Genomic DNA, 14,267 nt, shown 5'->3' with positions numbered 1-14,267 from the left:
TCTGCATTGGTTGCTAGGTCTCGTGTCCTGGCCTGTATGTCTATATGACGGTGAGAAAGTAAACAGATGTTATCTGCGAAATCGAGGTCTTCGAGCATGCTTGCGAAATTCCACTGGATCCCTCTTCTTCCTGATTGTTCCAAAGTATTCATGATCCAGTCTATCCCAGTTATGAACAAGAATGGTGAAATAATGCACCCTTGTTTTACCCCGGTGTTTATATTGAAAGGGTCACTAAGAAGGTTGCCATTTATAACTTGAGAACAAACATCTATATATGACAGCCTATTGATGTTAATAAGTTTGGAGGGTATGCCATAGTGTCTGACTATCCGCCAGAGCGATTCCCTGTGAATACTGTCAAAGGCTTTTTCAAAGTCGATGAAGTTGACATATGCTGTTGAGGTCCACTCCTTGCTCTGTTCCGGGATCTATCTCAAGTTATCCCAGTTATGAACAAGAATGGTGAAAGAATGCACCCTTGTTTTACCCCGGCGTTTATATTGAAAGGGTCACTAAGAAGGTTGCCATTTATAACTTGAGAACAGACATCTGTATATGACAGCCTGATGCTGTTAACAAGTTTGGGGGGTATGCCATAGTGTCTGAGTATCCGCCAGAGCGATTCCCTGTGGATACTGTCAAAGGCTTTTTCAAAGTCGATGAAGTTGACATATACTGTTGAGTTCCACTCCTTGCTCTGTTCCAGGATCTATCTCAAGTTATCCCAGTTATGAACAAGAATGGTGAAAGAATGCACCCTCGTTTTACCCCGGCGTTTATATTGAAAGGGTCACTAAGAAGATTGCCATTTATAACTTAAGAACAGACATGTGTATATGACAGCCTGATGCTGTTAACAAGTTTGGGGGGGGGGGGGGGGGGGGGGGTATGCTATGCTATAGTGTCTGAGTATCCGCCAGAGCGATTCCCTGTGGATACTATACTTTTTCAAAGTCGATGACGTTGACATATACTGTTGAGTTCCACTCCTTGCTCTGTTCCAGGATCTGTCTCAAGGTGAAGATGTGGTCTCTGCAAGACATTCCTTTCAGAAATCGAGCTTGTTCTTGACACATGTCATTTTCTAATGCAGTGGTTAGGCGACTATATATGATTTTGTTCAAGACCTTGCTGATGAGTGACAACAATGTAATTCCTCTCCAGTTGTTACAGTTGGTAAGATCTCCTTTCTTTGGCAATTTGACTAGTATGCTGGCTTTCCAATTTGCCGGTATATCTTCTGTCTTCCAAATCTGCTTGAAGATCTCAGTCAGGATTTTTGGTGTTTCATTTTCTTCTGTTTTTAGCATTTCTGCAGTTACCATATCTGCGTCTGGTGCTTTTCCACTCTTCATAGCTCTAATGGCATTCTTCGCTTTTGTGAGTGTTGGTGGATCAATATTCATGTCAAGGTCTTGGTCTGCTTCTGGAATTTATGTTAGGCTGTTTGGTTCTGCTCTGTTCAGTATGCTTTGGAAGTGATCTATCCATCTGGCTAACTTTTCGGTTTCCTTTATTTTGATGTTTCCATTCATATCCTTGACGGACAGGTCATTATGATGGTTTCTCCCCCTCAAGAGTGTTTGTGATTCTGTATAGAGTTTTTGAATCCTGTCTCTGTGCAGCTTGTTCGGCTTGATCTGCCAAACCCTCTATGTAGACTTTCTTATCATGTTTTGCCATCTTCTTAACTTCCTTGTCCAGCTCCGAGTATCTGTTTTTGAAACGATCTTTAAGCCTCTGAGAGCTGGAAGCTTTCATGTTCCTGTTTGTTTCTTTTCGTTCAGCAATCTTTTCCCAGGTCTCTTTTTAGATCCACTCTTCTTTTTTCTTCTTTTTGTATCCAAGGATCTTCTCTCCCTCTTCTAAAGCTTTGAAACTGTTTCTGAGTTCGACTTGGAAAGATCTTCTTACTTCGGTATCTTTCAGTTTTGTGGAACTGTAAGCCTATTTCCTGTCCATTTTTGTCTTCTGCAGTTTACATGTTAGGAGTCCAATCACTAGGGTATGGCCACTAGCAACATCTGCACCTCGTCGTGCCTTTACGTCTTGTAAAGAACTTCTCCACTTTCTGTTTATCAAGATGTGGTCAATCTGGTTGATAATGGAGCCGTGTGAGCTTGTGGATATCTTTATGTTGGAACAGGGTGCCACCCACAACTAAATTATGTTCTTCGCGCAGTTCACAGATCCACTCCCTGTTTTCATTTATAATTCCGCAGCCATTTTCCCCCATGCTCTGTTCTTTTCCACTGTTTTCATTTCCAACTTTTGCATTAAAGTCCCCAGTCATAAGCAGCATATCATGTGCTGGGACATTTTGAAGGATCTCCAGCAACTGGTCATAGAAGAGGTCTTAGTCTTCTTCCTCAGCATCCTCAGTTGGAGCATAGCACCATAAAATGGTGAGCTGTGTGTACTTTGAATTGAATCTAGCACTGAGAAGTCTTAATCCAACTGGTGTCCATTCCATCAGTGATTTTCCTGTCGTCCCGAGTAGAACAATGCTTGTCCATTTGCAAGCTGCATTCTGCCTGCTTCTGTCCACCTCGTGTCACTGATTCATAGGATATCGATGTTGTAGCTGTATGATTGAGCATGTTTTCCAGTCTGGTACATAGTCCTTACATTCCAACATCCGATTTTCATCTTAGCGTTTGGCTTCAGAAAATTCACCATCAGGATGGCAGCTCCCAGCTGGGTTTCACTGCCCTCTGCCATTGATCAGGTCTCCTGGTCTGCTTCATTCCTTAGGCCACGGTTTTGATCTCTGATTTCAGTTTCTATAACAATGTTGGTATTTTACGGGAATGGGTTGTTAGCCCATTGCCCAACCCCCAATCTGGAGGGCCAGGAGGTCAATATTTGTCTGGCCTCTACCCTACCACCGATCCGACTTGGGTGACCCTACCAGGAGTACTAGACTCCCGCCGGCATAGCTCTTAAGGTCCCTGAGACACACAAGCTAACACACCACAACAAGGTAAAGACCTCAATAGCTGAATTACATTTTATTACAATTTAAAAAATAAAAAGCGAGTGACGTAGACGCAAACGCAAACATGACGTCATTGTGTATGTTTGCCAAATCGTGAGGGTTACGTCATATTTAGAACCGGGAATGTCATTGGTTTGTAAGTGTAAAATTGTCCAATAATAGTGTACGGTACACCAATTAGTTTCTTAGTGAGAAATTATTATTTTTATTTCCCCCGTTTAGGGGTACCCGCTGGGGTAATATATTCTATGCGTCCTTTTCTCGTTACCGAGACACTCGTTGTTAAAGTGTAACTCATGGACTTAAATATATGTAATACTTATCAGCGTATGGTTTTTCATTTGGATATATATATATATATATATATATATATATATATATATATATATATATATATATATATATATATTGTTTGTCTAATGCTCCAAAATATCGAATTCTTTCTAAAATTGTAAATTTTTATTTGGACTAAGAACACTGCTACATACAACTAAAATTATTCGTTTAGAACCGTAATGTCTTACGACATAGAACATTTAAGAATATTCATCTCTGTAACTAAGAACAAAGGTCATGGCCGCTGAAGTCCACGGCCTCTGAAATTTAACGAATTTGTATCACCTGGGCGGGCAAATTTGCATGGTGATTTTTGAATAGCCTTATGCCTTTAGTTAATAAAATAGTATGAAAAGAGTGCAATACTTTTGTAAGGAGTGGCTTTTTTGGTGGATATCACCCCATAAACATAGTAAAGTGAGGACAAATTCTCATACAATATTTTGGGGTAGAAATACGAAAATGTACCATAACTTTGCAACCAATGAACATAGCCACACAAAGTAGTACTCAAAATGTTTATATCAAACACCTCTTTCACCTGATGTATCACATATATTCAAATTAGTATATATGGGCAGTCAACTGATCTTTACACACTACCAGTAACAATTTGAAAATAGTTAACCATTGTGTTAAGAGTCTATCTTTTAAAAGGGACCACTTGTCCAAGATACCCTTATGGTCGCTATCATGAATTTCCAAGATGACCGCTATTCAAAAGCCTATTGATACCAATACCTCAGAACCCATACCACCTAGGCTTGTAGCTTTTCTTTTAATCTAACTCATAGTTTTGATTGTAATGTAGTTATATCATTTACGATATAACTAGATGTATTATATTTATAAAATAAATAAAATATATAGACAATTTATTGAGGAACAATGCTGCAATTGATGTTCCATCTTTTTGCTTTTGTCACCTATACTCGCATTTGTTTTGGGTCTAACTTTGTGTTTTGAGATAATTAATGCAGTTTTATTAATAAAATACTACATGCATTTATAAAAATAACGAAAATATACAGTCGCATTACATCTTATTTTTACTTTGGTATCACTCTGTTCATGCAATAAGTTTCTATTGAACAATTTTCTTCTCACAGCAACACATAGAGTTTTCAGTGTAGTTCGATGGGACCTATTTGCATGTCCATCTAGTGCCACATTCACTCAGACTATGGAATCAGTGAAGCATCTTGACTAATATATGCCTCTATATATTGCAATTAACAATCAAGTTAATCTATGTCGCGACTACCTACAGTATATTATTCATTTCTAAGGAAGGTTCATGGATTAAACGTCCAGTGTCAGCTTTATCATGGTTACATGGTGGCACTGAACGATTGGGCCATCAAAGAATAACAGTGACATCAGCTATTACCAAAATACCTGATGAGTATGCCGACCATGTATTTGTTGCATATAACATAGAACATTCCAACATACAATGTTGTATGGGATGCATGCATTATGAGTAGCATCAACAAATTTAGAAGAGATGAGTAAGACAAAGGTATTCAAGGAAGTAGACACTAGTGTACATATGACGTCTTACGAAGTAAAGTTAAATCACTGGCCCTGTCTCTCTTCCACCTCTTCACAGAATGTGACATAACGTCTGCTTTCTTTGGAAAAAAATAAAAGAAAAAAGGACAGCTTGGGGTGTATGGAACTGCTACTCTGATGTGGCTCGTGCTTTATCTGCATGACACTCACCTTTTACACCAGTAACTCTCATGATAATACCAGTGGCCTGGAACATGTTGACGAAGAAAGGAATGTGTTGTAATGCCAGAATAGGGAGACAATGGAAAACATTCCACCCACCCAGTATGTCCCATTGCCACACTCAAAACAATGTGCTTACAATGGTAATGATATGAATCACTGTGAACAATATAAACATATGCCACATCCGAGGAACGGGGAGAAAATTCTGATCTCAATGTACCATGAAAGGTTCTTGAATGGAATTCCCTCAAGCTAACTTTAGCTTCCAAAACCTACAGCAAAATTATGGTAAATTAATACTCCCAAAATACATTGCAGCTTTTTGCCTCAATAATGTATTTGTATATTTCGTTCTTTTTTTATAAAATACCCAGATATTGATATAACTGCATTCATTGCCATCAAAACTCTAAGTTAGACCAAAGGAAAACTGTGATACTAGGTGGTATGGGTGCTGAGATATTGGAATAACCTAACCTGTGGTTACAAGAGTTTGAGTGGATGTGACTAGGTGGACATATAAATAGATCCCTTTTAAGTAAATTGCTCAATATAAACTTATTGCATGAACAGAATGTTACCAAAGTAAAAATTTGGAAATATTCACAAGTGACGTTGCACGTTTTACCTGAGTATATTACGTTATTTGTATAAAAAATAGAAATCCATCTAGTGATATTTTGATTGATGCAAAACTTAATGTTAGGCCCCATAAATGTCAGTATAGGTGCAAGGATTCTGATATATTGGTACTAATACCTATTATATGGCGGCCATCTTGGAAGTACACGATTGCCATCTTTATATATCTTGAACACGTGGCCCCTATTAAATTTGAAAACTACGGCAACAGACACACACTTTCCACTTTTTTTTAATGAGAACAGATGATACAAAAGCAAAAAGATGGTACAATAGTTATCGCAGCGTTGTTCCTCAATAAGTTGTCTATATATTTATTTTATTTTATATTAAAACAAAATATATCTAGTAATATTGTGAATGAAATAACTACATTAATTACCCTCAAAAATCTAAGTTAGATTAAAAGAAAAGCTACGAACCTAGGCAATATGGGTTCTGGGGTACATGTATTGGTATCAATAAGTTTGTGCATGGCGGTCATCTTGGAAATCGACGATGGCGACCATAACGTATGTTTGAGAAGTGGTTCCTTTTGAAAGATGAACTCTTAAGGCAATGTAAACTATTTTCTAATTGTTATTGGTAGTGTGTAAAGATCTGTTGACTTCCTGCAAAATAATGATATTTTTGACCGCTGGTGACTTCATTATTACACCAATTTATATATGTATTATATATCATAGCGGTAGGTTATAGAGGTGTTTAATCTAAAAAATAGTGTTACTTTGTGTGGCTATGTGCATTGGTTGCCAACTTATTATACATTTAACCTCACCGTGGTGCAGGTGTGTAACATTCTCTTTGAGAATGGCCAATACAGCACAACTCCCCTTGTTTTCTTCGAGAGACAATTGCAATGTTGAGTGAAAGTCAGTATCTATATGTGATGTGTATTTACGCACAGTTCTTTACACTGTGTTTTTGTTTAAATCTTGAATTTTTATATCGATGTTGATCATGACTTTATTTGTTTGCATTACCATAGTTTGACACCCAATAGCCGATGTATTTTTCGTGCTGGGGTGTCGTTATTTAGTTATCCCTACCACAAAATATTGTACAAGAATGTGTCCTCGTCTCACTGTGTTTATAGGGTGATATCCACTAAAAAGCTACTCCTGGAGTTTAAATGCATTAGTTAATTTGGATGCATTAGATAAAATGTGTGTCGGACGTTCCAATTTTTAAACAAGAAATAAAAATATATAACGAGGCAACTAGTCGATACATTCGTGATAATGCTATTTGTAATTTAAATTACGATCTAGAAGCTAATTAAGTGGAATGTAGTTATTAATGTCATAAGCGCCAAAAAATCAAATAATAATAATAATAATAATAATAATAATAATAATAATAATAATAAAATGGCATTGTTTTTATTACATTATTGTACAAGTAGTTTGGTTAGTGTCACATCCTTGGATTTGTTAAATACATATTTTTAACTGATTCTGGTGATATATTTTTGATTACTGCATTAGGTTAATAGATTAAAACTAGTACCAAAGTAAGTTTACATGAATTTCAGTTAATAATGCCTGAATGAAGAAAGACTGGCGGGTTGAAGGGTAAGGATAATCAGGCAGCCACGCCCCGCCCCACAAAAGTGCATAGTGCGATGACTGGGCAGGTGCCTAGCCCACCTGGGTCGGATGTTTCAGAGGAGATGGTACCCAGAATAGCAGGCCGGATCATGCCACAGTTTGTGGAAACACTTTCGCAATATACAATATACATGCATGTATATACAAAGAACATACAATATACACGTCTGTATATATATATATACACACACACACACTGGTCTGTCTTACAATTTTACGTTAGCTTCCAAAACCTACACCAAAATTATGGTAAATTAAGACTCCCAAAATGCACTGCAGCTTTTTTCCTCAATAATGTATTTGTATATTTCGTTCTTTTTATAAAATACCCAGATATTGATATAACTGCATTCATTACCATCAAAACTCGAAGTTAGACCAAAGAAAACTGTGAGACTAGGTGGTATGGGTGCTGATATATCGGAATACCCTAACCTGTGGTATGGTTACAAGAGTGAGTGGATGTGACTAGGTGGTCATGCAAATAGATCCCTTTGAAGTAAATTGCTCAAAATAAACTTTTTGCATGAACATAATGATACCAAAGTAAAAACATGGAAATATTCACAAGTGACGTTGCACGTTTTCTCTGAGTAATTCGACTGTATATTTCGTTATTTGCATAAAAAATAAAAATGCATCAGTGATATTTTGATTGATGCAAAACTTAATGTTCGGCCCCATAAATGTCCGTATAGGTGGCTAGGATTCTGATTAGTACTAATAACTATTATATGGCAGCCATCTTGGAAGTCCACGATTGCCACATTTATGTACCTCGAACAAGTGGTCCCTATTAAATTTGAAAACTAAGGCAACACACACACATTTTCCACTTTTTTAATGAGAACAGATGATACAAAAGCAAAAAGATGGTACAATAGTTATCGCAGTGTTGTTCATCAATAAGTTGTTTATATATTTATTTTATTTTATATTAAAACAAAATATCTTGTAATATTGTGAATGAAATAACTATATTCATTTCCCTAAACAATCTATGTTAGATTAAAAGAAAAGTTATGCGCCTAGGTGAAATGGGTTCTGGGTACATGCATTGGTATCAATTAGGTTTTTTCATGGCGGCCATCTTGGAAATACACGATGGCGACCATAACGTATCTTTAAGAAGTGGTTCCTTTTAAAAGATGAACTCTTAAGGCAATGTAAACTATTTTCAAATTGTTATTGATAGTGTGCAAGGATATATACATAGAAGTAGATTGTAGAGGTGTTTAATATAAACATTTTGAGTGTTACTTTGTGTGGCTATGTGCATTGGTTGCAAAATTATTATAGATAAAAAATGTGTCGGACATTCAAATAAACAAGAACTAAAAATAAACGAGGCAACTAGTCGATACATTCGTGATAATATTATTTGTAATTTAAATTACGATCTAGAAGCCAATTAAGTGGAATGTAGTTATTAATCTATGTCATAAGCGCCAAACAATAAACTAATAATAATAATTTGAAGTAAAGTTCGTGCGTTATTTCAATAAAAGTAGCAGACTCTTATGAATTGAACGGATGGGGTGTAGGAACCGGCAAGATAAAATGGCTGCACGGGGTTTCACACCGCAATTTATTTAACCATTCACCTGTGTTTACTTAGTGTTAGTCGGATAGAGCACAAGTGTTCACAAGTGTTTTTTTTTTTTTAATATAATTTCTTTGATCTATGACCAGACTGGCTGTTTTATTTTAGGGGGGTGAGGAGTATTTTATTTAGTTTACCCCATGACCTCGTTTTGTAACTACCCTCCCAACTTGCCTTTATGATTTATTACTGAATACAGGTCATAATTGTTTTGGTGGCCCAACTCAAGAGTATTACCAGTCACCCAAAATAAAGACAAAGAAAACGTCTTTATATGTTATTGTTATCAAAACACTGGCTTGCGACTCTTTCATAAGTGAAACAATGCTCATTCAGTTTCATGCCGGTTTTGAGATAGTTGTATTTCTGTGCTAGAGGCGGAGGAATGTATCATGTTGGCGTTTATATTATATCAGTAGATATAGCAGAAATGAATTAAATTTCGCCATTTAATATGTTTAAAATATAATCTGTAAACGTAGAAACTTTAAACTAATAATGATTGTATATAAGTGAGAAACAATATGCATTCCTCAACAACGTGCCCACTTCGTGGAAATGAACTCGACCACGTGGCCTAGATTTACAACATTATTTCATCGCATTTTCTAACTTTAAGACAAGCACCTGGCAGTACACTACTGAATAGTAGACTGGCCTCACGGACATACAAATAGCGCTTATTCACACCACGAGGCGGATCAACAGAACAAAACTGTTTGAAGAATTGTTTGGTTGTAAAATTCAAATGTGTCGTTTTTATTTTGTTTTTGAATCAAGGGAGGTTACTCATCACGTACATTTCAGTAATCCGGAAATTCGTTAATTCGGACGTTTTTCTTAATAACCATACTGTCCGGACTAACGAGGTTCCATTGTATGTACTTTCTCAGGTATAGGACAAAACTATGTATGAATAAAACACACAAACTGGCCTGTCTTACAATTTTACCACCACTGGCACAGACAGGATTTTGTATTGAGGGGCGGGCGGGACTCACAAATAGGGAGTGATCAACAATACTCTGTGAGTCGTGTTATAGAGCGACAGAAAAATATAAAAGTTGGAGTGGGGTGGAGGGAAAAGTTTGAGGGAGAGACCCTTACCCTCACTTTGGCTACACTAATGGCCACCACCCCAATTAAACAAAAATGTTTGGGAGATGGTGGAAATAAAGCAGATGTCTGCATCGAATATACAGGGAAATCCCGGGGTTACCTGTCACAACTAAATATAGTCTGGCTTGCGCCATCCCTGTTGAGACATTGCCCCAAAACCGAGGAGTTGTTGTAACGTTTTGCTCTCACAGCGTATAACTATGCTCATTAAACCGAGCCCTGGTAGTAGTGTTCAGAGTTGTCAGTCTTAAGAAGTGTACATATTTAACATTATTTTCGTTTGGGGGTGCAACTTGCAATATGTCATTAGTTTTCTTTACAATTTTCATTGCTGCCCAATGTGCGTGTTAACAATAATCTTTCTGAAATTTATAGTTGTGTTCAATTTGCGGTTTAGCAACCATTTGTCCTGAATATATTTGGGTTTCCCAATTACTCAATTTTCGGGTCGGTAATTTTAATCTGAAGACGTAGCCAAATTATGTCAATACACATTATAATACTGCATTTGTGCTATGCTGTTAGTTTAGTTGTTTTCGAAAGTGATAAGCAGACATTTCTGTTGTGATAATTATATTTGGTAATCATTCTACAAGAAATAATACGTGTAAGAAATGACCTCAAATATGTCATTCAACGGCCAGGCTGATTTTGATAAACAAATGTGGTCGTGTGCCCGATATCGAGAAAAATTATTAATCAATGGACATAATCACACACAAGTACTGATAAGTTTGTAAGTTTTCGACACATTGGTAACGTTTCATTCTTAGTTATTGTGTTAGCTAAATGAACTATTAGTGAGGAGCTAACACTTGACAGTCATTTGACAACATAGCTGAATAACTGAAACACAAACTTGCTGAAATCCCAGTGACATCCCAGTCAGAAGATTTTGTATGGTTATAAAGGGGAGTCATTATTTTACGGCGTCAGTTTGTAATGTTTGAGGGGTCGTAGTACAACGGGGTTTTTTTCAGAAGAGATTCATTTTTGTATGGTAAAAAACTCACTCTTTTTTTCGTAGAAAAGTGACCGGGGGTCAGTATTCTACGCGGCTCAAAATACCACGTTACACCGGCACCGGCTTCTACCCATAGTGAGTTTTAACAGCTCGGTGGGTAGGTGTATGACCACCACGCCGATATCGCTCTCAGCCATTAACTCACTGCCGAGGACAAACAGACCAGATATCTAAGACATGTGTCCAGGACCGCGTGCTTAAAATCTTAATTGGGTATAAACGCAAAAGTGAAGCTAAGCGATAAATGTTGTAAGACGACTTACTGCTATTCGTCTGGAATATTATTATGTTGTGAAGTGGATACGGTTTTCCTAGATCAACACTCCAGAATGTGGAAGATGTCCCTCTAGCGCATGTGCATGCGTGTGGTTTGCTTTGTCCAAATTCAGTTGTAATGTTACCATCTACAGCCAAATGAGATGCACCTTCATAACCAACACAAACTGGCGATTGTGTGGTTGCCTTATTCAGAGCAACATTTTCTGAAACTGAGGAACCATTTTCATAAATAAACGACAGACAGAAATAATGTTAGAAAAACAAGTACAATTATCATAATTAAATCAATATACAGTCAAACCTGTCTCAAGTGGTCACACAAGGTATTAAATAAAAGCGGCCACTTAATACAGGTGGCTGCTGATTACAGGTTGCCACATATATAGCCTTTAAACCATTTGATGTTGTTTATTATTTTACCGTCTGTCCTGCTAATAGTTAACGTATGTATGCTTCACAGTTGACTATAAATTAACTTTTTACATGCCTCCTTCAGGAAAGCATGCAACGTATTAAATTAACATTTCTCAACAAGTTTGTTTTCTTTTTACATTGAATTATTTAATTCCTACTTCATGCGGTGTATTGTCATAGTAAGTGAATCCACCAATGTCAAGCGTAGCCTACCCTGTCGCAGTTAGATGCACACCAGATTCATGTTTTTTTTAAATTGATAGAAATCAGAGAAGTAGGGACTGAATGGGTACTAGTATTCCTGAAGGTGTGAAGATCGGTTATTCGCTGCACATTGTCGATGTTGTTAAAATATCACTTTTATATAATGCTAAACATTTACTGTATACTGTAATACTAGTATTTTAACGATCTGGGATCCCATTAAGGTGGCCGCCGGCCGCATTAGACAGGTGGCCGCTTATTACAGGTGCATTTACATTATAAATAGTTTTTGAAGGAAAAAGTGGCCGCTTAAAGCAGGTGACCGCTGATTACAAGGGGCCGCTAGGACAAGTTTGACGGTATACAGTGAACCCTTCTAGACCGGACATCCAATGAACCAGGTATAATATTCGGTTTTACGAGGTATCCGTTTTAGAGAGTGTCACAAGTCAAGGGTAATCTGATTTTAATTGTATGAAAGAGAATATGTGGTTATATATTTTATAACATTTTTTATCATTTATACGGTATTTTAATTTATACGAATGAGAGAAGCATGAAGTATGAGTCATAGCTTGTATCTCACACGTGAAGCTGTCTTTAATTAGCAAGGTAACAATTTGTATTATTGTAGCTTGTGGTATGGGTGAGTGATAGATGAGTGATAAGCTGACTGGGTGAATATAGTGTGGAACTGGGTTATTGAGTGGATGATTTGTCATTAATCGCTGAGAGAGAATCATTGAACATTCAGTTTGGGAAAGACTTGGTAGAAGTGTAAGAGACTTTGTGGAAGTTCGGGTTATTGTTTAACCGTAAGTAAATTAAATATTTTACACATGTATTGTGTTACAGAGGTGTGACATTTGAATGTTATTTTGGTCTGTATTTAGTTTGCTATATTAAATTATATATTTAGCAAATGCTCAGTGTAACTTGTGAAATGCGGACATTGTGTAAAGTAATGAAATTGTTTGCTATATGTATTTATGTGTTTATTAAATGTATAATGTGAATTGAATTATGCACATGAAGTAAGTTGTACGTGTTATTAACGTATACGTTGTGAAACCTGTATAATGTGGACATGTGTGAAATGATGAAAATGATTGATGTATGAAGGGTATTTAATATTGAGGTTTTGCATGATAGTAATGGAGTGTATATTGTTTACAGCAGCTTGTGTGGTATCTGTTGAGACCAACAACGGGATGAGCAGCGAGGGGCAATGTTAGAGTTTGACCAGGTGATTGGGCTGCGGAAGTATGTGAAGAAGGGACGAGGAAACTGACGTTGATGTTAATTCATGGAAGTTGGGTACAGCTGAAGTGGAAATTGAAGTTCCACATGTGGGCTACTTATTAGCCATGATGTAATGGTGGTGAAAAACAAGTGTATTGTTATCGTGCAGCATCTCGGTGAATAACAAGTGTATTGTTATTGTGCAGCAGAAACATATTGTGTAAATATGGCTGTAGTATTTAGAGCTGATCTGAAATGGAGGGTGCTAACTAATGTTAGTACATAATTTAGTTAGAACAATATATGTATATAAAAGTTGATCACGAGGAAGTGAATCATAAGGATTGTGTTATGAACTGAAACATTGTATATTGAACTGTGTGGTTTTAGTATATTATTTTGTGTGTTGTGATACGTGATATTTTTATATGAAATTATGTGTAAAGTGGTGATAATGTATGTTTATTATATATGAGAAGTGTGAGTGTTGAGGGAGTGCTGGTGATTAGTGGTATGTGAGAGGGATATAATTAGGGTTAGTAGGTAGGAGTGGAGAATGAATGTGATTGTTATTTGTGTGCTGTAAATAAATGTAATATAATTTATTTGGATTAGTGTTGTTTCTTTTAGTTATTCAATCACTTGTGACAATTTTGGTGGAGATGCAGGGCAACTGAAAAACATTCGACAAGTTTATTGTCATTATTATATCACGTGATTGGTTCTAAAGGAAGCAAAGATAAATGTGTTTGTACTCATATATATATTTGTTTATAATTTACAATAAGTACTGTAGATGTGTGGGATAGATGGTGCAATGTGAAAACGGGATACACAATTATCTATACCATTGATATGTGAGCGTTTATTGTGTTATGGTAACTTGTGGAGGGTAAGTATATGGTAAGTATAACTTTATTGTTTAGGAACAGTGATGACTGATGGGGTTATTTGTAAATAGGTATGTATATTAGTATTGTAGTATTAGCATAATAACTAATGAAGGTAAGTATAGTTGTGTTATCACTTTGTGTATTTATTTTTGTAGTCAGT

The 14,267-nt window shown here is 36.5% G+C and overlaps 1 protein-coding gene across 1 annotated transcript in view; it reads right to left on the bottom strand.

The window, feature by feature from the left end:
• Window positions 1-12,012, bottom strand: part of LOC121378800 — a 28,214-nt gene extending 16,202 nt beyond the window's left edge. Inside the window, exons 1-2 of the mRNA XM_041507524.1 lie at window positions 12,004-12,012; window positions 11,339-11,537 (exon numbers count right to left, since the gene is read on the bottom strand). Coding sequence (XP_041363458.1) covers window positions 11,339-11,537; window positions 12,004-12,012 — 208 coding nt within the window. The remainder of the gene's footprint in view (window positions 1-11,338; window positions 11,538-12,003) is intronic.
• Between the last annotated feature and the right edge of the window lie 2,255 nt (window positions 12,013-14,267).

Source organism: Gigantopelta aegis, chromosome 1, assembly GCF_016097555.1.
Source record: "Gigantopelta aegis isolate Gae_Host chromosome 1, Gae_host_genome, whole genome shotgun sequence".
Classification (NCBI taxonomy): Eukaryota; Metazoa; Mollusca; class Gastropoda; order Neomphalida; family Peltospiridae; genus Gigantopelta; species Gigantopelta aegis.
This window is presented reverse-complemented; position numbering and strand designations above follow the sequence as displayed.